This window comes from Syngnathus acus, chromosome 24, assembly GCF_901709675.1.
Source record: "Syngnathus acus chromosome 24, fSynAcu1.2, whole genome shotgun sequence".
NCBI lineage: Eukaryota > Metazoa > Chordata > Actinopteri > Syngnathiformes > Syngnathidae > Syngnathus > Syngnathus acus.
This window is the reverse complement of record NC_051108.1, coordinates 5,134,442-5,160,615: the sequence shown is the minus strand read 5'-3', so window position 1 is coordinate 5,160,615 and position 26,174 is coordinate 5,134,442. Positions and strand designations below refer to the sequence as shown.

Below are 26,174 nucleotides of genomic sequence, written 5' to 3'. Positions count from 1 at the left end.
GTTTAGATTAATGAAAGCGCATAAAACATTATTGTAAAGACAATTTTTGACATGACTTTCACGTTAACGTTTATCCAAATACACCAACCATAATTTTTTTTTTTTAGCAAGTTTGGCTTCAAACCATCGATTGTTTTGCTCATTAAGGCACCATACAAATCAACAATCATGTTTTTTGGCCTGTAGGCCGCAAAAGAGCTGCTCGTGATCGATTTTAGTTATGGGCAACGAAAGGCATCGATCAGCTCATGCTCATCATGTACTTTTCCACAGAAATTGCCAATCATATTACATATTAGATAAGACTCTAAAGTGCACTCAATATTCCAATACAGTGATCCCTCGCTACTTCGCGTTTCGTTTATCGCGGCTTCACTACATTTTTTTTTCCAAATTAAAAAAACATTTAAAAGTCAAAATAAAACTTCTAAATCGAGTAAACGTGTCTAACCTTTAAGACAATGTAGTATTGCTCCAAATGTTCGTTTACATTCCTTTAAAAGTCCGTGTTAGCACGATCGCGAATTAACATCTTTCCGCTAACTCGTTAGCCTGCCCAGTACTTCTTGTTGGTGACCATACTTCGCGGATTTCCCTTATCGCGGGTGGTTTTTGGAACCAATTATCCGCGATAAACGAGGGATTACTGTATAACATATTCGATACTGCTTTAGATGCATAGTTAATCTTTGTAAAAGTGTAGCACTTAGTTGAACTTTACATAGATGACGATGGATGCTGTCTTTTGCAGCTTCAGCATCATTAAAATTCCAAGTCAATCACAATCAAAATGAAGTCCCCTCCCCCCCCTGAGCACAACTTTTGGAAAGTGGAGGAAAAAAAAAAGTCTTCCTCTCGCGATAGTACCTTGCTTATGCAGCCGCCATATTGTGTGACAGTATTTTGATTCGTATCTACTGGAAGTGAGGAAAAAGAGAAAAGTGAAGGGCTGTGGAGGGGAGGGGGGGGCTGAAGAAGAAGAGCTGTCAAAAAGGTATTCCGGAGTCTGTCTAAAAGCGGAGGGCTGGGGCTTGCTATCCCTCCCCCGAGCGTTATTTCGAGGACACATTAAGGCCCGGGGCCTCGGAGCAACTTAGCTTTTTGGTCTGCCTGATACTTGCTGGACCTTTCTCGGCTTCTCCTGTGCCAGCGCCGCGGCCCTCTGGAGGTCTGGCGGCGTTCAGGGGTGTCGAAGGCGGCCCGAGGAGAGGGATCGGAGTCGGGGAAAGTCAAGTAAGTTACCCGCAAGAATTTTTTTTACCTGTTAGCACACACCCCTGGACTATTAACAACAATAACGTTATCCGATAATGTGAAGATTAAAAGTGCTTTTGCCACTTTTTGCTGATCGGCGCTACTAACTTTCCAACTTTCTTGATGGGGGGGAAAAAAGCGAGAAAACTTCAGAAGTGTGGAAAAAGTTTTTGTATTACGTTCCAGCAATCGGCTAGCTACGTTAGCCAACTAACTTTTTTGAAGTGGGAGGCTCTCAGTCTGAGGCGAGATAGACTTTGCTAACTCAACAATCTTAAATGTTCTACATCAAAATATTAATTTTAATATTACACTTCGTTGCGCTGTCTGTCGCGACATGTTGGGCTACTTTATTTTTTTCCATTGAGCTCAGTCGAACTGTCTGAATGGATGGAAAGGTTAAAATAATGAATTGGTGGCTGCGCCCATAACCCGCTGTTTAACAAGCCTTTAAATCAAGCTACTTCTTTGCAATTCATTAGTCATTTATTTACTATATTGAACTCGTTATGTTAAACGCACGCTACGGCTGTTTTGAATGTCGTAACAGGTACCCCACCTGTTATTTGACCACTCCTGTATGTTGGTCACGTGGAAACATCTCGCCCTTACGTCACTTTATTTACGTTACCTGTGCATCAGGAGACTTGGAGAAGATCAAAACAAACAAAAACTTTAGAGACTTTGCACTTGAAGATGATGATGACAGTGCAGGGGTGTCTAAACTTATTCTTCAATGGGTTCAAATAAATCAAAAGATGCAAGGACCACCTTGACATTCTTCCCTAAAATAACAAATAACCTAAAACCTCACCAAAAAAACAGTTCATCGGTGTCAATGATTTCTCAGAATTTTGTGGCAATGTCTCACTCGAATAGATTCTTCCTGTACCGAGCAGCGACGAAACATCTCCACATTCAGTACCAAAACAAGAACAATCTGTACTACCACTAAAATGAAATTAAAGTGCAGAAAGTGGAGCAATCGCAAGGGACACAATTTTCTGATTTATCGGAATTTTTTAACATGGTATTATAAATAGGTTTATTCGTGCATGAATTTACCTTCTGAACCGCTTATGTTTTTGCCATTTTAGTCATAAATAGTTCTTTTGCATTATTACAAGTCTAGACAAGCTCCGTATGTAACCATCCATCCGGAAATGAATGAATTTTCCATCTCACAAGGGCTATGGATGTGCTGCATCTTTTTTATGTGAAATTATGCTTGACTTGCACGTCCTTGTAGTTTTTACCAGGAATTACTACTTTCCATCTTTTGGTCATATTCTGCTTTCCAAACTCTTGTTGATGTCTCTTGATGATGATAGTTATTTTTTGATTAGGTGAGCTCCTGTCAACTTCCATTTTTGCTGTTTATGAAATATTTTTTTCTACATAAGAATTAATTATATTAAGCCTTAATAAGATAAGATTGAAACATCTAACAGTATAATAGTGATTTACTCAACCTATTCTTTTTTGTGAGCTTATCTCTAAACATCAAGAATTAGGTAACCATTGGTTATGATTACTTTAGCTAATGCTAAATGCTATCTTGTTTGACAGTTTAACAGCTGTAAACAAGTCTCTGCACACAAATCTACCTGACTGTTTTACAAGCTAGGCTTCTTGTTATCCTAGCCACCCTCTTCCACAATTTGCTTGGCTGCTTTGGACTAGTGAAGTTGAATGCAAAGCAAAACTCCAAAGAGCTCACACTGCTTCTCTGTCACCTTTCAGCTTCCACGATGTTGTCGTAGCTGTAGCTGTAATCATTCATTAGCAACTTGCGCCTGCAGTGACTTGCAGTCAACACTGCACTTCCTGACCAATACACTTGCATGGCCAACTGTTTATAGGTGCAGAGACTTAACTAAAAACATGTGTGCCTCGAGCTGGGCAAATGTTTGCTAGGAGGCCTTGTGAGTTTGTCACTCGTTTAGAGACTCTGCAAGGTATTTTTGAGCCTGTTAACTAAGTGCTAAATCAGGTTTTTATTGAGGATTAAGCAGTTTTGCACAAGGCTATACTAGTAATTGATTTTAATGGATGGAGTCAGGCTTGTGCTAATGTGTGTCACCAGTTCTGCTGAAAATGTGAAGTGAAAATGCAAGGATACTTGTTCAAGAGTGAGGCACTGTATAGGATGCGTTCAGACTGCAGGCATATCTGGTTCCAATCCGGTTTAACCTAAAATTTGATTTTTAGGGCTGATCCTATTGAACCAATTGCTGTAGCAACAATTTCGAAACAGAAACGTTGTGTAGCATGCGTAGTGTTTGACGTCATATAATTGTGACAGCGGCAACATCCAAAAGATTTTCATAAATGGACTTGTTTCGATACGTACCCTCGAGCTTTGCTCGTATCTCTCCACAGACATTTCCTCCTCTGTCCAGGGACTGCTGTTTTCAATTTCATCGATGTGCTCCATTGTTTACCGTTTTGTACTTCGATCGGCGCGCTCTTCTCTGGCACATTGGATCTTGCGTCGTGTCGAGTCACGTCACAGTCAAAACCAATTTGCGTTTGGAGCTGATCAGATTGAGACGCATCCTGTCAAAACTGGATGTGAAACCACTTCCCGGATGTGGTTTCAATCCATCTTGCAAAAATAGTATTTTATGTGCTTTGTGACTGTTCACACGACACAACAACCAGTTTGTCTTTTATGGTCATTTTTTCACAAACACTTAGGTCCAATATGTTATTCTATTATGATGATCGTCATTATGGTGGTAGTTATAGAAACATTTGTTGAATGATTCATATTTATTTAATTTCTAGTCTTACTTTATGACAATACATTTGATAATTCAATACAATGTACAATATATTAAGCAATACAATAGATTTGACAACATATTCCCTGGCACATGTCATTTTATTATATAACATTGTCATAATTGTTGCATTATTACATACATACGTATATGTAACTGCAGCATACCATACTACCGCCACCACGATCAATCAAAGTTGTTTTGCACAACGTGGGAGCAAATTACATTTCTGGGGTGCAGTAATAGATGCAATATTCGCTCGCTCTTCCCGTCTTGTACGTATTTAGCCTTTTAACTCTCGCTACCATGCATCTATATGTAAACAATGCGTCGATGGATTGACAAGTGGTATTTTAAAGGTAAAGGTTAGCGCCTCAAAATCAAGGTACTGAGCTTTCGCATTATAATCAAGACTTGGGTTTTCGAAAGAAGGCTCCGTACCCTAACCCTCCCCCACTCCAGAATATGTGGTTGTCGGGAAAAAAGCCCCCTCCCTTTGTCAAGCAGACTTCTCTGCTTTTAACGGGTGTGCTTTGTACAGTGACCGTTTTCAGTTTTGCGACATTATTTGGGAATGAAAATATTTTTTTAAACATATTTTGTCTGTGCTTTTCCTCAATCTTAAGAATTTGAAGTCATGAAGTAGTGCGGAAAATACGGGACTCATTCATTCATTTTGAGTGTTTGCACGAGTGATGTCCCGATCAATATTTTTTAAAGGCGTACCAGATATCGATCCGATACAACCCCCCCCTTTTTTTTTTTTATACTTCAACTCCAAAGTCTGAAAAGAATCATACCCTGAATTAAGAGGATTACTGTCATTTTATTTTTAACGTGTTTTTATGGTCACTTGACAAAAGTGCTTATTAGTCTGTCTTTTCTTTACCTGTCAGTATCACTATATTAATTTCTTTTCAGAAATGAATGACAGGTTCCTTAACCCATGCATTGTTGGACCTGCCTTCTTTCGGATGCAGAGTGAAAATCTGGCGAGTGCTCAATAACCTACACAGATGGTGGGAATGTAAATCTGTCGGTGAAGGTGGAACCAGGCAGTTAGCCTAGCTATGATATGTTGCCTGAAAACATTTGCGTACTTCTGTAAGAATAATTACTGAGAGCAGAAATGGCCGACATCACCTTTTTCTATTATATTCAAAGCTTTCAGTGCCGAATAGAACTATTATATCCAGTGAGGTGTTGTAGCTGGTGATATTCAGAAAGTTTCAGAATTGTGGTTTACTTACTCCACATGCATGTCTCAGTTTGCATCCGGTGGAAAAAGAGAAGTACCACTGATAGTAACCTATTTCATTTCCTGACATAACACATTTACAGACACAGTCTACAACCAGCTTGACTAAGACTTAATTCTGACATACTGACTCCTCTGAATACTTGGTATGGATGATAATTTGTGTTTGGAATTCTGATCTTGCATACAGCCCTGCTGTGATAGGAATGAAAACTTTTTTAGCTGATGAACCAAAGCAAAGTTTTGTTATTGTGCTAACGGCAGTAGTCAATTAATTTCGATTAGTCGCCGATTAATCGATTCATTTTGACATTTTTAATGGAAGCTAAATATACATGGTTTTAATCTATGTATTTGATTCATCATGTCATAAAATGTGTGATTCTGTTGTGCAGAGATGGATTTTGTATAGTCATCAGTAGAACGCAGGAAATCATAGTACGTGTGCATTGGTATTTTGTAAAGTGTATCTTTTCACTGGCTATTTCAGCAGTGCACAGACATCACTGGGTTATGTGAGTCATAGTCAAAACAAAAATGTAATAATCGAAGAGTAGAGTTGCAACAGCTGCTCTGTAAATGTCCACACTCAGTACAGTCTGAATGGAGACATAACGTTTAAATTTCTCACAATGACAAAAGCTTGCATCGTGAAGAAAGTAGGATTCATGAGATATTAAGGTTTTTAAAAGTAAATTATGATGCATTACAATCTTGAAATGAAATTATGATTAAAATTCGTTAATTCACATTATTTATTTATAGTGTGTTGAATACAGTACAATGTAAAAATATTTTTTTTATAGGAGGAACTATTAGATTCAAGTGATTTGCGTTACAAGTGCGGTTATGCAATAAATTAAACTTGTGGAAGTCAAGGTACCACAGTACATATAGATTTTAGCATGCGCACGCCAAACATTCAAGCCACAACATGTCTGGGAACAGACGAGTAGCTTCCGATGTTAGTATGGAAAACAACATGACGAGCCATCTCAAGTGAATAACTGACTCATCAACTTTGGCTGAATAAAAGCAGATATGATAGACATGTGGAATTCACCTGCATATATCTTAGCACTCCTCTTGCTAGCACTGATTCCTTTATGATTGACGTGAGTGATGCAATAATAATCACTATCGTGATTACCGTTTGGGGGGAAAAAATAAATGGATCCGAAAAAATGTGCATCGAGATGTTTGATTGAATCTTATCTTTCAAATTGCCCGGAAAAAAAATAGTAGTAATAAATCTCCAGTATTAGTAGATAAAATTAATTACCTTGAAAAAACAAGAGTACGCTAACCCCAATATGATCAAAGATCATTTCGTTCGACTTACTAGATCTCAAAATAGCATCCCCATGGTAGAAGAATTAAAGAGCTGACATCTTATGTCAATAAAGTGTTTCTTCAAGTTTCCTTTGCAGAACTTCTATGAAATAGGATAGTAGAACAACCGTCAATTAAAGGAAAATTGTGGAGTTTTTGCTGGCTTCCTTTTACATATAGCACTTTACCTAATTGGAACCAGAGTACATGGTGTGTTAAACGGGCGTGTTTTGAGAGACAGCAGTGCTTTAGACGTTTTGGCTTTGTTAGTAGCAGTGTTGGGATTGGAGCATTGATTCCCGCCCCACATTTTTCAGGTTTTATTTGACAACAGAAACAGCAACTTCTCTCTGGATTCCAAGCGTTGGACTGGCACAACAATACGTTTTATTCCCACTTAAAACAATTGCGGGTTGCGTAAATCTCAGGAAATGTCATCAATGCTTTTTTATGATCGGTCATCTTTTTATATTGAGATATAAGACGAGTTTATGTTCTTTTTATATACATATGTGTCTTATTCTTTCACATCACTTCATGGTTGTCATGAAATTCTAAGCAAAAACATTGCTCAGATTTCACACTGTTTGTCCTAGACCCACTTTCAGAAATACTACGTATTACTCCTTTACTTTCCCAAACAAATGATTCAATATTAAAAATAAGAACCCTTTCTTTCGTCAATCCACTGCCTATCCTAGCGTTTGTTACAATTTGAATGACAGCAAACGGGAATATGTTGAAGCTCTTATCTTTGTTCCGTCTGCTCTTGGAAGGTGCAGAGAGAGACAAGCGACAAACGTTTCCTCTAAGAACTTTATTTTTTTTATTTTTTTTACAAACACCAGCATTTGCTTTTTCACATTCAGCTTCCTTTGTGTTGTCAGATACTCCTGCGTTGTGTTGTAAACAAAAGATACAAACTATATTCTTTACATCCAACAGTATGTTCTTCTATCGGATGGACAAATGATCTGATCATATCTCACAAGATGCCATTCAAAATGTGATGAAAATGATATTCTAAAAAAAGTCCCTGAGTGTTTCCAGCACTTTTCGCGACATCCTCAATCTGCAAAACAGTTTGTGGGCGGTTGAGAGGAGACTGGTGTCCCACTTTATCTACAGTTTGTCTGCTAAACACACTACAGTCTGCTAATACGGACAGTAAGGATTCACTAGACTTCGTTTAGCCCTGAATTGGCACTAGAATGCATCTCTAAAAATTATAGATGTTCTATTCAATAGAATAGAACTTTTACAATTAGTTGTAAAAGTTGAAAAGTTCAGGTCATAGTCAGGGGAGAAAAAAATAAATCAGTCAGGTAATGCATAATCGTTTCCTATTAATGATTTGTAATGAAAATATATGACAGGAAATGAAGGTGATGTGCAGAATTGTCCTTTTAACATTTCTGATAATACCCAACCCAAGTGATAGGTGTTATCTGCACTAGCTTCTGTGTGGAGATTGAGAATGAAATTGATACATTTGCGGTTTGCCTTTGAACTGTGTATAATTTAAGAACAGCCTATATACAGTATTTGTATTATATTGTTAGTAAAATACTATGATGAAATGAAATTGACCGTACAGTGGTCGGGCACTGATGAATTTGCTGATTTGCAGATTTCAATTTTCAACATTTCGTTATTCAAGGAAAAACTTGTTGCAAAAAAACTCTCCGGAATCGTTACACCCCTAGTTTCAAACTATTTTTAGGGTTTCTAAGAATAGGGTTTCTAACTAGGCTTTCAAAACTAGGGTTAGGGTTTCCGACCAGGGTTTCCAAGGAGTTTTGCCATTGCTAATTAGGGTTTCAAACTAGGGTTAGGGTTTCCGACTAGGGTTTTAAACCAAGGTTAGGGTTACAAACTAGGTTTTAAAGCTAGGCTTAAGGTTTCCAACGAGGCTTTCAAACTACTTTTAGGGTTTTTAAGATTAGGGTTTCTAACTAGGCTTTCAAAACTAGGGTTAGGGTTTTCGACTAGGGTTTCCAAAGTTAGGGTTAGGATTAGGGTTGGGGTTAGGGTTTCTAACTAGGCTTTCAAAACTAGGGTTAGGGTTAGAGTTAGAGTTAGGGTTAGGGTTAGAGTTAGGGTTAGGGTTACTAACTAGGCTTTCAAAACTAGAGTTAGGGTTAGGGTTAGGGTTTCTAACTAGGCTTTCAAAACTAGGTTTAGGGTTTCCGACTAGGGTTTCCAAGGAGTTTTGCCATCGCTAATTAGGGTTTCAAACTAGGCTCAGGGTTTCCGACTAGGGTTTTAAACCAAGGTTAGGGTTTCAAACTAGGTTTTAAAGCTAGGGTTAGGGTTTCCAACGAGGGTTTCAAACTACTTTTAGGGTTTCTAAGATTGGGGTTTCTAACTAGGCTTTCAAAACTAGGGTTAGGGTTTTCGACTAGGGTTTCCAAAGTTAGGGTTAGGATTAGGGTTGGGGTTAGGGTTTCTAACTAGGCTTTCAAAACTAGGGTTAGGGTTAGGGTTAGAGTTAGAGTTAGGGTTAGGGTTAGAGTTAGAGTTAGGGTTACTAACTAGGCTTTCAAAACTAGAGTTAGGGTTAGGGTTAGGGTTTCTAACTAGGCTTTCAAAACTAGGGTTAGGGTTTCCGACTAGGGTTTCCAAGGAGTTTTGCCATCGCTAATTAGGGTTTCAAACTAGGCTCAGGGTTTCCGACTAGGGTTTTAAACCAAGGTTAGGGTTTCAAACTAGGTTTTAAAGCTAGGGTTAGGGTTTCCAACGAGGGTTTCAAACTACTTTTAGGGTTTCTAAGATTGGGGTTTCTAACTAGGCTTTCAAAACTAGGGTTAGGGTTTTCGACTAGGGTTTCCAAAGTTAGGGTTAGGATTAGGGTTGGGGTTAGGGTTTCTAACTAGGCTTTCAAAACTAGGGTTAGGGTTAGGGTTAGGGTTAGAGTTAGGGTTAGGGTTACTAACTAGGCTTTCAAAACTAGAGTTAGGGTTAGGGTTTCTAACTAGGCTTTCAAAACTAGGTTTAGGGTTTCCGACTAGGGTTTCCAAGGAGTTTTGCCATCGCTAATTAGGGTTTCAAACTAGGCTCAGGGTTTCCGACTAGGGTTTTAAACCAAGGTTAGGGTTTCAAACTAGGTTTTAAAGCTAGGGTTAGGGTTTCCAACGAGGGTTTCAAACTACTTTTAGGGTTTCTAAGATTGGGGTTTCTAACTAGGCTTTCAAAACTAGGGTTAGGGTTTTCGACTAGGGTTTCCAAAGTTAGGGTTAGGATTAGGGTTGGGGTTAGGGTTTCTAACTAGGCTTTCAAAACTAGGGTTAGGGTTAGGGTTAGAGTTAGAGTTAGGGTTAGGGTTAGAGTTAGAGTTAGGGTTACTAACTAGGCTTTCAAAACTAGAGTTAGGGTTAGGGTTAGGGTTTCTAACTAGGCTTTCAAAACTAGGGTTAGGGTTTCCGACTAGGGTTTCCAAGGAGTTTTGCCATCGCTAATTAGGGTTTCAAACTAGGCTCAGGGTTTCCGACTAGGGTTTTAAACCAAGGTTAGGGTTTCAAACTAGGTTTTAAAGCTAGGGTTAGGGTTTCCAACAAGGGTTTCAAACTACTTTTAGGGTTTCTAAGATTGGGGTTTCTAACTAGGCTTTCAAAACTAGGGTTAGGGTTTTCGACTAGGGTTTCCAAAATTAGGGTTAGGATTAGGGTTGGGGTTAGGGTTTCTAACTAGGCTTTCAAAACTAGGGTTAGGGTTAGGGTTAGGGTTAGAGTTAGGGTTAGGGTTAGAGTTAGGGTTAGGGTTACTAGCTAGGCTTTTAAAACTAGAGTTGGGGTTAGGGTTAGGGTTTCTAACTAGGCTTTCAAAACTAGGTTTAGGGTTTCCGACTAGGGTTTCCAAGGAGTTTTGCCATCGCTAATTAGGGTTTCAAACTAGGCTCAGGGTTTCCGACTAGGGTTTTAAACCAAGGTTAGGGTTTCAAACTAGGTTTTAAAGCTAAGGTTAGGGTTTCCAACGAGGGTTTCAAACTACTTTTAGGGTTTCTAAGATTGGGGTTTCTAACTAGGCTTTCAAAACTAGGGTTAGGGTTTTCGACTAGGGTTTCCAAAGTTAGGGTTAGGATTAGGGTTGGGGTTAGGGTTTCTAACTAGGCTTTCAAAACTAGGGTTAGGGTTAGGGTTAGTGTTAGAGTTAGGGTTAGGGTTAGAGTTAGAATTAGGGTTACTAACTAGGCTTTCAAAACTAGAGTTAGGGTTAGGGTTAGGGTTTCTAACTAGGCTTTCAAAACTAGGGTTAGGGTTTCCGACTAGGGTTTCCAAGGAGTTTTGCCATCGCTAATTAGGGTTTCAAACTAGGCTCAGGGTTTCCGACTAGGGTTTTAAACCAAGGTTAGGGTTTCAAACTAGGTTTTAAAGCTAGGGTTAGGGTTTCCAACGAGGGTTTCAAACTACTTTTAGGGTTTCTAAGATTAGGGTTTCTAACTAGGCTTTCAAAACGAGGGTTAGGGTTTCCGACTAGGGTTTTAAATCAAGGTTAGGGTTACAAACTAGGGGTGTAAATCGCGGGTTTTGTAACGATACGATATCATATCGATACAAAGAACCACGATATGATATTTGCCGATATCTTAAAGCCTGCTGTGATTCATTCACGATACATCACGATATAGTGCTCTACGATCGATATAGAACAATATCCTGATTTATAACAATTCATACGCAAAATCAACAAGGTACTGCAAACTCTTTATTTAGGAAATTACAAAGTGCTTCCAAACGAATGACTTCAAGCCCAAAGGGGAGCGAATTTCCTCGTCTTCTTGGACAGACACTAGCCATAGCACCAGCCCAGGAGCCGCGTAGTTGTCGTCTCCCCTTTCACGTGCCTGCTCTGCTCACAACACAACACGCCGCGCACTGCTCCCGGAAAGAGGAAGCAAGCAACAATGAACTGGATTTCAAAATAAAGTCGCGTCTAATGTCCGAGGTCAAAAACGGGCGATATAGATCGATGTTTACGTTTAGCATCAATGCCAACAAATCGTAGAGCATTATATCGATTAATCGATGTGTATCGATGAATCGTTACACCCCTATGTAATACCCTAATTTGCATACTACTGTTTGAGTGGAGATTAAAAACAGACAAGCAAACGAAACACTTTTTCACCAAAACCCCATTAGTGAATTTTTGAAGCCTTGCTTTTAATTTAAGCTTCCTGAATTTGTTTGACAATCCGAAACAGTTTTAAACAGGTTCCCAAAACCCACATGACTTCACTAAAACAGCAACGAGACAAACATACGGTTAGCTAGGTGTGCCTCTTAGTCAATACTTGGCGTCAATAGCTAGCTTTAGCTTCCAATTGCTGATGATTAACTTGTGCTTTGCAGGGTTGGAATTTTATATACAGTACAAGTGATATTTTAAAATGAGAATTTCTTTTGCTATTTATCGGATTTTTATTCTCAATAAATAAATAATAAAAAATCAATTTCTATGAACTCAATGGTTTTAATTCAACTGTATCAATTTGTAATGATAATCGGTAATGAGTGAGACAAGCATGATCCCACTTGCTTCTTTTTTCCCCCCGTTACAATGCAAACAGCAGGCTTATCGCCGCACTGCTTATCCTGTTGCTAAATTCTGGCACCGTGTCGACTCCCTCCCCCCCTGTTTCCTCCTCGATGCATCAGAGAATGCTTGACTTATTCTGAGCTGTTTGCAAATGCCACGGAGAGGCTGCTCTGTCCTTCGTTTCTCCCACATTCTTTCATCACCCAGGTTGTTGTGCTCGCTAAGCATGGGAAAAGTACTTTGATCTAGCGCTCTATCAGGAAGAGCGTGGGCCTCAGGCTCTCATACTCCCTTGCTCTCCTGGCTCTCTCACATATTGTCGTAGACAGGAGAATCCACCCGACTGAAATGCCTTTTGTTTATTTGCAGCAGTCGTGATCTATGAAAATAAATTCAACACCATTTTGCATGAATACTTCAAAATGTCACACCTGGGCTGCAGAGATTTAGAATCTTTATTGTTGTAGCACAGTAAAAACAATCCGAGCTATTTGAAGGACCTGATTTCACCCTCTGTCTTCTGTGATGTTTTTGTACTTGCAAATACCAAAGGTTTGGATGGCCAGGTAATGACAAAGCAGCATTGGAGATCTCTGGTTTGACTTAATGAGTTGCAGATGCTGAGCGCGAGTCCACCTACCACAAACTGAACCTTCCCCTTGCGGGGGTCGGCAACTTAGTTTGGGCCCGGGCCAATTTTTTTCCTGACAATTCAATTGCGGGCTGAAATTACATTTTCATATGGCAAACCCTGCTTTTCCGACTAAAAATATCTTATTAGTATTAGTAGGGATGTAACAATACCCAAAGCTTACAGTTTAGCTTAATCGTGGTATTGATCTTACGATACAATAATTGCTGCAATATTGTCGGAAAGCGCACGATATTGCAGAAAGGTTCACTGCGTATGGTCTGTGTTTCCCTGTCCAGTATTATCAAATCAATCAACAGCTATTTCGATAATCGAGTAATCGTTAAGTTCCTCAAATCCTCTGTCGACCTCTCAACAGTAATCATTCATTATTTTTTGTAGTCATTCATGAAAACAGATTGTTTGTGTATCAGCAAACATCTAATCAATCATTTGCAAATATTTGATTTTACTTCGGAAAATAATAACCACACCAATAACTGTATTAGTTTCACAAAGTTTGGTGAGTAAAACATTAATCTTTTGTGTTATTTAGTTGATTTTATCACTAAACAATACCAAATAAACATCAGAACATGGGGAGAATTCGTCTCTCATGCAAAATCCAATTTTATTTGATTATTCGATTAATCGACGGCATAACCAATAGGATAATCGATTCTAAAAATATGCACTTGTAACAGCCCTACTGAGAAATTGTTTAACTAATTTGACATTCTTTGTCATAGGGTGACAATATATTTAATAGAAGTTGTCAATTTACTAAAAGGCAGAGATTTGGAGCCTACCGACCAACCCAAACTTGTATGGCCATAAACGATTGATATTTTTGTGTTCTTGAAGATGTAATTGGCAAGTGGGCCAATTCTGGCCCGTCGGCTGCTACTTGCGGACCACTGCGCTATAGTCGGTATAGATATCTCTTGGTAGCATGTGGCTCATTTGATGTCTCAAAATTCTGGCATCCTCCTTTGCAGCACACCTGTTGGTGCCAGTCGGGGCACAATCAATGGTGTGTCCCTCTTGTCATTTACTGGCTTCGGCACTGGCTGGAGATGTACCAGCTGTGTATTTGTGTTCGTATGACAGATGTGTGTATCAATTTTAAGAAACTTCCCAGCAGAAGCCAAACAATGTTACCCAGGTCACGATACGATATGCGCCACGATATGATATGATACAATTTTACACGGTTCGATACAGTACAGTATGGTCTTACGGGTACATACCTTCTTTTTGCATCACTGCTTCCTTCTCACGTGAGTCGCTGGCACCATTGCGCCTCCTAGCGCCAGGAAGGAGTATTGCTACTCAGAACTATGTAGATTGTAGAATATCAATACTGTATATGTCGTTTTTATTAATATCGGTATGTACCTCTGGGTATCAATATTTTGAAGAGGTCAAAAGCAACCACTGAGTGTTAAAGACAAGTGTGACTTGAATGACTTGGGAGCTGTATAAAGACAAAATTGCATTTCAGCAGCAGAGGAGTAACATGACTTGGCTGCTGTGTGTCTTTTGGTTGGCCTCAAGGTGGGGAATGATACTCCTAGCAGCTGCAGGAAGCATTTCCGGCTGCTTGTTTTCTTCTCAGCCAAACACAACGAGGTCACTGCATTAGAACTACTGCATCAATAACGATTCCGCCGCCGTGGTAATTGAGTTTGCATACATACAGACTTGCATCAAGATTCTTTTTTTTAGATCAAGAAAATTTAAGTTTTCCCTTGTCAGCTCTTGTATTTTTGATCATTATTGAGGCTACAAAATAGGCCTGCAACTAACGATTATTTCAACAATTGATTGATCGGTCAATTATTTCTTTTTAGTGGATTAATCGGATTTAAAAATTATTTTTAATTATTTCAAATCGACAGTGCGGCAAAGTGCACAAATGAGATGCTGCGTTAACATCCCAGAGGTTCTGAATTATTTTATATTTCTATTTTATACACTACATTTTGGTATCAAAATGTACTCATTGGACCTTTTCAGTGAGCCAGGGACCACCTAAAAAAAAAACCAAAAAAACCTTAGAATCCATTTGCATGTGTGTGGTACGACTTGATTACACAAGTGGTGCAATGAACTGATGGAATGAGTTGACCCAAAGACAGAAGTTCTACTAATGTCCTCCAGTTTGTGTGCCTCAAAGAGCACGTTGACATACTGTAAGTGCTTTTCATAAGGCAATAAAGGGCGAAGATTTGACTGGTGCATACTTGGCGTGTCATCGCAAAGCGGCCCCAGTGCAAACCATCTCATTGTGTTCAACTGCCTAGCCGAGAGTGTTGAGAGACGACACTGCCACCCAAGCCTCAAATAAGATCACCGGTGTGACCCTGAGTTTGAATTTCCATGAAAATTCTGCATGTTTATTAGCCGTTAGAGGGTTTTTTTTTTTTTTTTTTTTTAAATCTAAAACTGTAATGAAGTTTTACATTTGAACACTATATTTAAGCACCATCTTGTGAGTTGTAGATTACGCTACGGAGACTTACGGGAAGCGACCCGACCACGAGTGTGGTTCCGGTACCAATTGTCTGTACTCCCCCCCCCCCCCCCCCTGCTGTTTTCCGACTAAATATCTTGCAATTTCATGTTGAGAAACATACCCAGTTGTTCAAAAAGTACTTGTGAACAATCTGAGTCTATTGGGAAAGTTTCCGTTGTCCCAGCGTTTTGTGGAATGTTTTGCAAGAATCCAAATGAGGAAATATTTGGGGGGGGGGGGGTATTATTTTGACCATGCAATATACTCTTTGTAGTACATTAAAGTGAATGTGGGTTGAACATGAATTGCAAATCATTGCATTCTTTTTATTTTTACAGAGCGTCACAATTTAATTGGAATTATGGTTTGTGCATGCTTCTAAGACCTCCCATTGTAGCCCGGTTCTCTTGAGTGGTCAACCTGGGAAACTTGTGCCCCTGCCTGCTTCCCATCAACCGCCAGCTGCAAGCTGTGGTACTGAAGAATGTTTGATTTCCTGCACACACACACACGCACACACACACATTTCCACATGGGCACGTCAACTGACGCTTTCAAAAGCAGGCAACGAAAAGCTGAGCAGGCTTTCTTGCAAAGTCGATCCTAGTTTTGTGTGCACCGAGAGGCACAGTTTGGAGCAATTTGGGTCGTGCACATAAAATGTGGTTTTGTGTTCTGGAGATGTGTGGAATCAAAGACTGTCTTGTACAGTATTCAGCACTGTGCATGTCCTTAAGCTATCACTGCTTCCCTTCCCTAATTATGGTGTAGTTTAAATAAATGATCAATTATTTGTCTTTTTTAAGTCCACAAAGTGGTACCAAGATTTCAGCTTGGCCTTTCCATAGATAAGGTTTCAAGTCTTGGGCTCTGCAGACAGGCGGCCACCATTTATGAAGTTCTACCTTTTTACCGTTTTTATGCTCATTAGTTTTTTTAGGCTACAGTCTAATCGCTATAATATTTTATAGTATTATTGATAGTTCAAATATGAACGTGCACATTTTTTTTTAAGAAGACTGAGAAGCCTGCCAATAGCGGTGACCACTGGCAATGATTTACATCATGTTTAAATTCTCCTTTTTTCTCTTATTTATTCTCACAGATAAATATATCATCTAGAATCTAGAATCAGGGGTGTCAAACTTGTTTTTTTCGTGGGCCGCATTGTAGTCATAGCTTCTTTCGGAGGGCCATTATGACTGTCGACCCAAATAAATGTATGAGCACCTCATATTATATACAGTAAAAGCTTCAAAACAAACTGACAAATTACTCGTTTTCAAATCAGACGAGTAAAAACTGGTCAATTATTAAAAAAAATGATATTAAAAGTGAAGACAATTTGCAATTCTAGTAATGACACAAACTTGATGAACAATTTGTATTCGCGAGCCACATAAAATGATGTGGCGGGCCGTATCTGGCCCCCGGGCCTTGACTTTGACACCTGTGATCTAGATATTGAATAAGATTAGCCCTGACAACAGACCCTTGAGAAGTACCACGAGTATTAGGTCAGTTTTACGTTTTGTGGTTGCTTTGAACTTTTACTTTTTGTATCATACTACAGCCTCTTGTTGATTACTTTGTTCACGTTTTATTTTAGCCTGGAATTGAACAGGACATTTTAAGGTGCATTGGAGGAATGAATGAGCCCATTGATGGGGCATGACAGGCCTGCTACTTCAAGAAATGAGTGTAGGGCTGTGGCTCAATGCTTTGGCACAGCGAATACCAGCTTCAGTAAAAGAAGCTTTGTCCCTATCTCTGTTACCAGCGCAGCATGCCTGAAGGTCCAGTACCAGTGCCTCAAGAGACTGCTAGTCCTCTACAAAAACACACCCACATGCATTGCCAACCCGGACATTTTGAACAACAAATAGGGTGTGTGTGTTTTTGAACAATCACACCTCTGCTGACCTGTAAACTGCAACCGCCTCCTTTTCCAAAACAGTTGATTTATGTGAAGCCAATGTCAACTAAATGTTGCATTTGAATTTGATGGGTTCATTTCTGTTGATCTGATAAAGGAGATAATAATATGACAAATATTATTATTATTAATGAGATTATTATTGTGACAAATATGATTACAATTTTATTTATTCATTTATTTATTACTTTACTTAATTATTCCGTTGTAGTTCCGTACACCGATACATATTACTTACATGTGTGCATATAAACTATATACAGTGATCCCTCGCTACTTCGCGTTTCGTTTATCGCGGCTTCACTCCATCGCGGATTTTTTTTCCAAAATTAAAAAAAACATTTAAAAGTCAAAATAAAACTTCTAAATTGAGGAAACATGTGTCTAACCTTTAGGACAATATAGTATTGCGCCAAATGTTCGTTTACATTCCTTTAGAAGTCCGTTTTCGCGTGTTAGCACGATCGCGTGCATCTTTCCGCTAACTCGTTAGCCTGCCCAGTACTTCTTGTTGGTGACCGTACTTTGCGGATTTCACTTATCGCGGGTGCTTTTTGGAACCAATTATCCGCGATAAACGAGGGATTACTGTATTGCTGTATTGCTACATCTAATCAGTCAAAAATCTAGTATAAACATATATACTGCATAGAAATGTATGTGTTTATATGTAAAGAGAAACATTCACCGAAATGCTGTGGAGTTTATAGTTGCAATTTAACGGACCATTGTTTTGTGATTTCAAAGCTGACTTCCTCCCCTCTGCTTTTCTTTTTGTTCAGTTCAGTGGTTCAGAGGGATTTTGAGGTAAATGGAGCAAGCCTCTTCTCTGAGACAATGGCTCAAATTATTTTTTGAACAAGCCCCAGGCAGAATGAAGCAGACAGCCCCAAATGGCTAGTTGACATAGTTTGGGTGTACTTGAAATTTACCACAGACATGCTCCTTTCCTGCACTTTGAACCTCCATGTTTTTCTTGTTGAAATATTATCAAACCCCATACCTCAAAATCAAATACTGTAACGCTGTGAGCTAATGTTTCTATCAGCCCACTCACTTTTGTTTTTTTCTTTCTTTCTTTCCCTCTCCCTGTCCCCTGCAGATGATGTTCACGATGAAGGCTTTTTGCTGCCAAAACTAATGCCACAGTGTGTCGAGTAGAACGAGTAGTCCTGACCTGGCAACATACGAATGGCCCAGGGAAGCCACCATATTGACATTCAGGTTTTGCATGACCTGCGCCAGAAGTTCCCTGAAGTTCCAGAGGGTGTTGTGTCCCAGTGTGTTCTGCAGGTAAGCATCTATATATATTCTTTTTTAACCTAATAATTGTTTTTATTAAAATATATGTCATATTTTATTAAAGATAATAATAAAACACAAAATATCTGGTAATAAAACCTCCATTGAAAGCACAGAAAAACTTTTTTTTTTTTTGCCACATTATGAAATGTAGGTGGCTGTTAAAATTACGATTGGAGGAAGTATATGTGTAAGTGGAACTTCCGGCTGCACGCACAGCTTTCTATTTGCTTTTGAATTGGGGTCGTTCTTAAGTAGGTCACATGCAAAGTGCCCACCGACAGCATGCACAACTTTTTAGCAAAATTTAGCGACTGCTCTTTGGAATCAAATCAGTCCCGAAATAAGCCCAAATTGAGTAAATATTATTTTATCTTTCAAAGTCCCCACTGAAAAACAATGAAATTTAATATTTGTGGCTTGGAAGCACTTGGCTGGTTTCAGAAGTTTTACACATGGCTTTTTTTGGTTACTTTTCCCTCATAAGAACAAAAAGTTTTTCTAAGCAAGACCGTTCTCCAAAAGTGAGTGATTTATTGGTAACCAGTTGGCTTCTTACTATAAATCGGACGGGATGGACTCTAGTCCTTGATGAGAATATTATATAGCTGGATGGGAATATTATCCAATAATAAATAAACTAACCTTTGTATTTTCTTTCTCTGCCCCCTCCCCTCCCTCCCTCTCTTTCAGAATAACAACAACTTAGACGCTTGCTGTGAATATTTGTCCCAGGTCAGTCCATGCTACTTGTACAGTGAAGAAGGAAACATCACCTTTTCTGACGACCCCAGCTTGACCAGGCTCCGTAATCACATGACCCAGCTGAACCTGGGCCTGCAGTCTCAGAATGTGCACGTGGCCCCCGCCCGAGACGGCCTGAGAATGAACGGCAGCCGGACTCTGGCCCATAGCCTGAGCGAAGGGCCCCTGCAGACAGACCAGGCCCCGAACAGTAACTTCTTTCAGCAGGAGCCGCAGTCTGCTCCAGTTGAAGTGCCTCCCAGTCTCAATGTGTTTAGTGCGATGGAGCCCTCGCGCAAACCACAACCTCCGCAGCACCTTGGACTCTACCCCCTGGGCGTCAAAGGAACCACCATGGGTTTCCAGCAAACGCCACGTTTCAATCCTATTACCGTGACGCTAGCTCCTCATATTCAGACAGGCCGCAACACTCCTACTTCTTTACACATACATGGCGGGCCGCAGTCAGGTCTAAGCAGCCCACAGGGTAACTCAATCTACATTAGGCCCTACTTAAGTCAATGCGGTACGACCCGGCCCAACCAGCAGCAGGGAGGCAGGGCCCAGTATAGCCCCACCTCTCATCCGCAGCAGCAGATCTATCAGATCTCTCACCCTTCGTCCTTGTCAGGGTCTTGGCCGGGCCCTCAGCAATCTTCTTCCTCGCATACCTCACAGCAGCATACCCACGGCCACCAGACATCTCATGTCTACATGCCAATCAGCTCCCCCACCAATTCCCAGGCACCCTCCATTTTTCCTTCCGGAAGCCAGCCGTCCTCATCCGGCGTCTCGTCTTCTTGCTCGTCTTCCTCGTCGTCCTCCTCTTCCTCCGTCATCCCCACCTCACTCCCTGCTATCAGCCAGTACAACATCCAGAACATCTCCACCGGCCCGCGAAAGAATCAGATCGAGATCAAACTTGAATCTCCTCAGAGGAGCAACTCCACCACAACAACAGCTGTGCTGCGGACAGGCGGTGGGTCCCGTTCCTCGTCCGCCTCGTCCTCCTGCCCTTCCTCCTCGTCCTCCTCCTCCTCTTCCTCAACTGGGGTTTCTACTGTCCCGAGCACGCCGCTCTCCATCGGAGGCTCAGGTCTAAGCCGTAGCCAGCCCACTGTTTACATCTCCGCAAGCCCGCCCACTGCTGCTACCACGCCTTCCGAGGAGGCTGTCCTGGCCCCAGCCGGATCCCGTTCACAACCCAAGTTTTACATTTCAGCCAATGCCTCCAGTGATGACAGTGGGGGTAGGAATCCTCCCACAGTCTACATCTCAGCTAACCCTCCATTGCAGGGGCCGCCAGGTGCGAGGAACATTGGGGGCCAGGTGAGCATGGGCCCCGCTTATATCCACCACCATCCACCGAAATCCCGACCCTCTATAGGAGTGGCAAACACGGCTTCCTCGCCCCGTGTGGTGGTGACGCAACCCAACACAAAATATACTTTTAAAATCACTGTGTCCCCCAATAAGCCCCCAGCAGTGTCCCCTGGGGTTGTGTCTCCTACATTTGAGCCCAACAACCTCCTCAGCCTACCGTCAGACCATCACTTTGCCGAGCCGGACCCCCTCCATCTCTCGGACCCGCTTTCACCACACAACGAGAGACCGAGCGAGCCTCGCCGACTCAGCATGGGCTCTGATGACGCGGCGTACACACAAGGTAAGACACTGGAAGCAAAATAATACCTGGTCTGGTCTACCAATGACACCAATTAATCATCAATTATTATTTTTCTCTTAAAGACATGTAAGCAACTCGAAAAATCACAAAGTGGCATCTTGTAATCAAGGCCACTAATTTATGATTATTAGATTTATTAATCCAGGTGGTTCCGGAACTTCCCGCCTCAGTAGGATTTCCTTTACCATTCAGTTTTGATGCCTTTTTGAAAATGACACAGTTTTGTGTCTCATCATTACATGACTTCAGCATTTTTAAAAAAACAAAACAAATGTATAGGAGGTCATAGGTCAACAGGACATCATTCTGACAATGTACTTGGTCATTGCAATATAAATATACCCTTACATTTGATGTCTTGTTAGGGCTTCTTTTATTGCTTATTTAGAAAATGGCATGTGACTTAAGAGTGAACTCATTTTTTTCTTTACACAACGTGCACATTAGTTTTCAGGATAAAAGGCGTCTTTTTGGAGCCATAATAGCTTTTTATGCCCCTGACAAGTCGGAATTGTTTTTCCATTTGTTCCTGCCAAGAAGCTCATTTTACCACAAAGTAAGCTCTTTTAGGAACATTTGTTGTTGGGACTGTACAGTCAGTTCAAAAAATAGTCTGAGAAAAAAAAGAAGCAAAGGTGACTTATTTTGAGTCCAGGTGGGATGACTCTAGTCTGTGTTGTCTCCACTAAATGCTGTGTTTGCTGCCACTGCCGGAGCACAGCAGATCCTATAGTGAGTCAAACGTGTCGGTGCACACAAGTGTTTCCTTATTTGGGCTTTTGACTAAATTACATGTGAGTCACTGGCTGTGATTCTTACATTGCAGTCACTCCCAACGGGAGGGTCTTCACAATGGGGCCTCTTCTGCTGACCCTCCTCAACCCCAAGCTTTCTGCTTTTTCTTCCAAAATATTGCCGCGGACCAATGTCTTCTCGTTCTTATTTGAATGTCGCTTATTCAAATGAGGAAGTACGTTACCTGTTATTTAGAGGTGTGCACTGCCCAATTGCTCTTTACTTCAGGTATTTCGCAAAATACAGTGCTTTGCTATTCACAGCAAGATTCAAACGTAAGATCCTACTCTATATTGTTGAATGACAACTAACTTTGCCAAAAAAAAAAAAAAATGGGGTTGAGGTCTGGGGAGCCCACTCCAGATCTCTAACCCTTCCATTGAACTTTAAATGTTCTTATTATTGTTCTTCTTGTTCTCAGCATTGTTGGTCCATCAAAAGGCCCGCATGGAGAGGCTTTGGCACGAACTGGAGCTCAAGAAAAAGAAGCTGGAGAAGCTAAAAGAAGAGGTCAACGAGATGGAGAATGACCTGACACGGAGACGACTGGAGAGATCTAACTCTGCCTCCCAAATCCCTTCAGTAAGGTTTTTTTTTTTTGGTGATAATTACATCATCGATAATGTCTCTAAATATGTCATCCAACGTTATTGTCAGATCGAGGAAATGAAGCAGTTGCGATGCAAAAACCGATTACTACAAATTGACATTGACTGCCTCACCAAGGAAATTGATCTCTTTCAAAAAAGAGGTGAGTGTATCTCTTTAGAATACGTGTTTCTTAGTGTGTCTCGTTTGGGGCTGAAAATGATTCTTGACTGTCTGAGGTCAGTTAGGGCACGAGCCCGGGACTTGTCACATCCTCCCTGCAATTGCTGACAAGGTGCTGCTATTGTAATGTTAACTACTGCTTCTTCCTGAATTGCATCCTGTAGCTGTTTGGTAACGTGGGATTTATTGGCCCTCTGAGCGACCCACCACTCACAGAAATAAAGCCAGAAAGCAGTTGCTTTGATAAAACCTTTAAAAGCTGATATAGGCAATATTTCTTTTCAGTAATTATACCTCACCTGTGTATTAGAGAACTATTTTCTAAGTGTTTGTATTGTATTTCAATGGCATTTAAAATGAGATTGCATTTCATACAGGGATTGCTTTGAAGAGAAAAAAAAATATATCACTTGTCTTGATGTTGTAAAAACAATGGTGATAAATATATTTTATAGGGTTATTTTAGATTTGCTTGTGCAAGGGCGGAGCTAGTCACGCTACTGAGCACTGATTGGTCAATGAAGACCTTATTATTATGTATTATGTAACTATTTATTTCATTATCTTTAAAGTGTACCAATACACATGAGGGATTTGCGTGTCCCGATCTTAGAATTTTAAAGTTCAAAATTAGTGATGCCAATTGTTTATGTTCATGCAGTCCTCATCCCAACATTTTAGAGGATAAAAAAATCAGGGCAGATTCTGAATCAGCGCAAACTCGTCTTCTTGAAAAGTTTACTTGCATTGTTAATTAAAAAAACATTTTAAAAAGTTGATTTCATTTTCTTATCAGTATAAATGCAAAAGATTATTTCTCCCACACCTCGATCTAATTCTTCCCTTCTATAGTAAAGACAATTGCTAGTGGCTCTGTTGCTTATTAGTGTATTTTTTTATGAGGAATAATAAAATGGCTTCTATTTGAGGTGAGTCCGTTATTTAATTTATTTGCTGAAACTATAACTTTGATAGGCATCATTATAGTAAAACTAAACTAAATAAATTGTGAAACTAAATTGAACCAGAAATGCAAATCCAACATTGAATTTAAAACTTAAAAGCTTTCTCTTTATCCATTTACAGGACCACACTTCAATCCCGTTGCAATCCATAATTTCTATGACAACATTGGATTCGTTGGTCCTGTCCCACCAAAACCCAAAAGTACTTTATCAGTTGGTAAGTTTAGGAGGATTGCATGATCTACCTACATAGTCTCTAAACTATCATTATTATTATTTATGTATTGTTATTATTCTTATATTTTAGAATATATCAATGCAATTGTGTGATACAGCAAAGTTGTATACCATTGTGCAATGCAACAATAACAAACGGTTAAATTACTAAAAACTAAAATAAAAACTGGTCAAATATATTTTACATGTCCTCACTTGGTTAAAAACGTCATTCTGATTACTTTTGCCACTAGCTATCAAATGAAAATGACATTACAGTTGCTCAGGGCTCAGTTTAGGAATGTCACATGACCAAACTCAAAAGATTGTGCAGGGGGGGGGGGGGGTTGAAAGATTTTGCTGTCCCCCTTTCCATATTGCTTAATCAAGTCACTCATGAGGGCAATTAATACCAAATTGATTGAAAATTTGTCAAATGTTGACACTCCACCGTCTTCTCCGTGGCAGACAGTAAAAGTTTGGCAGAGCAGGAGGAAGACGAGGGGACGCAGTGGAGCTGCACGGGCTGCACCTTCCTCAACCACCCGGCCCTCAATCGCTGTGAAGAATGCGACCGCCTAAGGGACTTCTGAGCCAGAGAGGCCGCCATGTGCCCCTCCGCCTGCCTTCTCCCACGCTTGAATCAGGGAAAATAAAGGGGCTTTGTGATGCTTTTCCCTTGTTGTATGAAAACTCTGATGGGGTCTAATTATCGTGCAGCCTCTTTCCTACCCCCCCCCCCCTTTTTTTTTTTTTTTTTACCCCTTGCAGAATGCTGTCCTCCTGAAGGTTTGACTGGATACTGTTTACAGCTTGCGTCTCTTCCTAAAGGCAGGCACAGTTGGATAATACCTCACATTTGACACTCAGATTGTGTGGGCTCCTATCATTTCCGCTCAACGTCCCCCCCCTCCCTCGGGGATGTGGGGGTGTGGGGGGGGGATACCTCGCTGCTCCCACTTTACAGTATTACGAGCGTGACCCCTTGCAGTGTCCCACGTACGCAACACAGGCGCCCCACGTGCCTTTTTTGCCAAACGGAGTTTTTCCTCCCGGCTCCCGCAGCGGTTCGTCAAGGGGATTGGGAAATGTCGGACCGCCGCGCTCTGTCTGAAGGGAAAACAGACTACTCATGGACCTGTTTTGCTTTTTCTAGAGGATGTCAAAGGGCAAGCTGGCAGCATCTCACTGCCTTTGAAATGTGCCTCCTGTTTTCCAATATGCCTTCCATTTGATTTCAAAAATGAAAAAAATGCATGCTTTGTGTACAGAAAGTCCCTTTTTACTGTACATAATTTTAGAATGTGCCTTCTTCCTCACACTATGAATCACGTTTATTTTCTGTAAGTATAGCTTTATAGACTTTATTACTTGTTTAGTTTTCCCTTTTATTAATTCAACGATACAACCCCCCCCAATTTTCCATTTTGTAAGCATGTTAAATTCTGCGAGAGTTAAAGAAGAAAGGAATAATCTCGCAGTCATCACAAATGGCCGCCTGCAGTGGGCTCAACGTCGCCTGCGTCACAAAACAGCAATCTTTCCCCCCTCTTCTTCCTAGGACACCAAAAATGAAATCATAAATACAATCAGACTTTATTTTGTTTTTAATCTGACAACTGGAATGTGGGTTTAATATTTTGAGGACACCTGAGTGCAGAAAGACATCATTTCCAGTACAATCATCACATCTGAATGCTCCTTGAACAGCTAAGGGAATTGTCCTATTTTGTATTGTGCGTCTATTGTGTGGTTTTTTTTCGTGGTACTGAGGTTCATAGAGAATATGTCAAGTGTCCTTAATAAAGGTCAGAATTTTTGCTATTCGGGAAAGTAGAAAAAAAAGCACAACTTGACTGTTCACTTTGTGTACTATTATTTTTATTTTTTTTAATTTGGCTCAGTTCACCCTCAAACTTTTTTTTTTTTTTTTTAGTTGGGGTGCTTCTACTAAATGTTTTTTGTTTCATTTTTGCCCCCTACATTTAAAAACAAAATAGTTTTGCATTTGTTCCTTCGGAACTGTTCAATTTGTATCTTATCTATATTTTATAATGAAATCTTTAATGCATCAAAAGTAAACGATGAAACATGTCTCTGAAGCACATGATGCCAAACCGTTGTCCTTTTTTTTTTTTTTTTTCCAGCCCAGAGAAAAACATTTCAGCTTGATCTGCGCTTTGGTGTAAAGAGGCAGTTTATTTGGTTTTAATAAGTGGAGAAAACATAATTTCGATACCTAAAATGTCTTTTTGTTTTTATCTGAGAAAACTCTCTTTGTAACAGATAAGTTATTTGTAAGAAAAAAAAAAGAAAAAAAAAAGGTAATTAAAAAAAAGGAAATAAAATGTGTTCAGATTTTTGGGACGAGCGTGCGTTTTACTGTGTTGTTTTGTCCACTAGGTGGCAGATAATGGCTTCATTCAAGGTGTTATGAATGA

At 40.2% G+C, this 26,174-nt stretch overlaps 1 protein-coding gene across 4 annotated transcripts; it reads left to right on the top strand.

Moving 5' to 3' along the window:
* Nucleotides 1-859: 859 nt before the first annotated feature.
* On the top strand, nucleotides 860-26,100 carry tab2 (TGF-beta activated kinase 1 (MAP3K7) binding protein 2). 4 transcript variants are annotated; one of them, XM_037245313.1, is made up of 8 exons: nucleotides 5,397-5,444; nucleotides 15,656-15,791; nucleotides 18,356-18,546; nucleotides 19,249-20,965; nucleotides 22,203-22,363; nucleotides 22,439-22,532; nucleotides 23,639-23,734; nucleotides 24,202-26,100. In XM_037245313.1, the coding sequence occupies exons 3-8, from the start codon at nucleotides 18,445-18,447 to the stop codon at nucleotides 24,324-24,326; spliced, it is 2,295 nt and encodes a 764-aa protein (XP_037101208.1). In that variant the 5' UTR covers nucleotides 5,397-5,444; nucleotides 15,656-15,791; nucleotides 18,356-18,444; the 3' UTR covers nucleotides 24,327-26,100. The 4 variants fall into 4 exon arrangements, with proteins under 4 accessions (XP_037101210.1, XP_037101207.1, XP_037101209.1 ...); XM_037245312.1 differs by lacking the exons at nucleotides 5,397-5,444; nucleotides 15,656-15,791 and adding an exon at nucleotides 861-1,233; XM_037245314.1 differs by lacking the exon at nucleotides 15,656-15,791 and having other exon boundaries at nucleotides 5,360-5,444.
* Nucleotides 26,101-26,174: the final 74 nt, after the last annotated feature.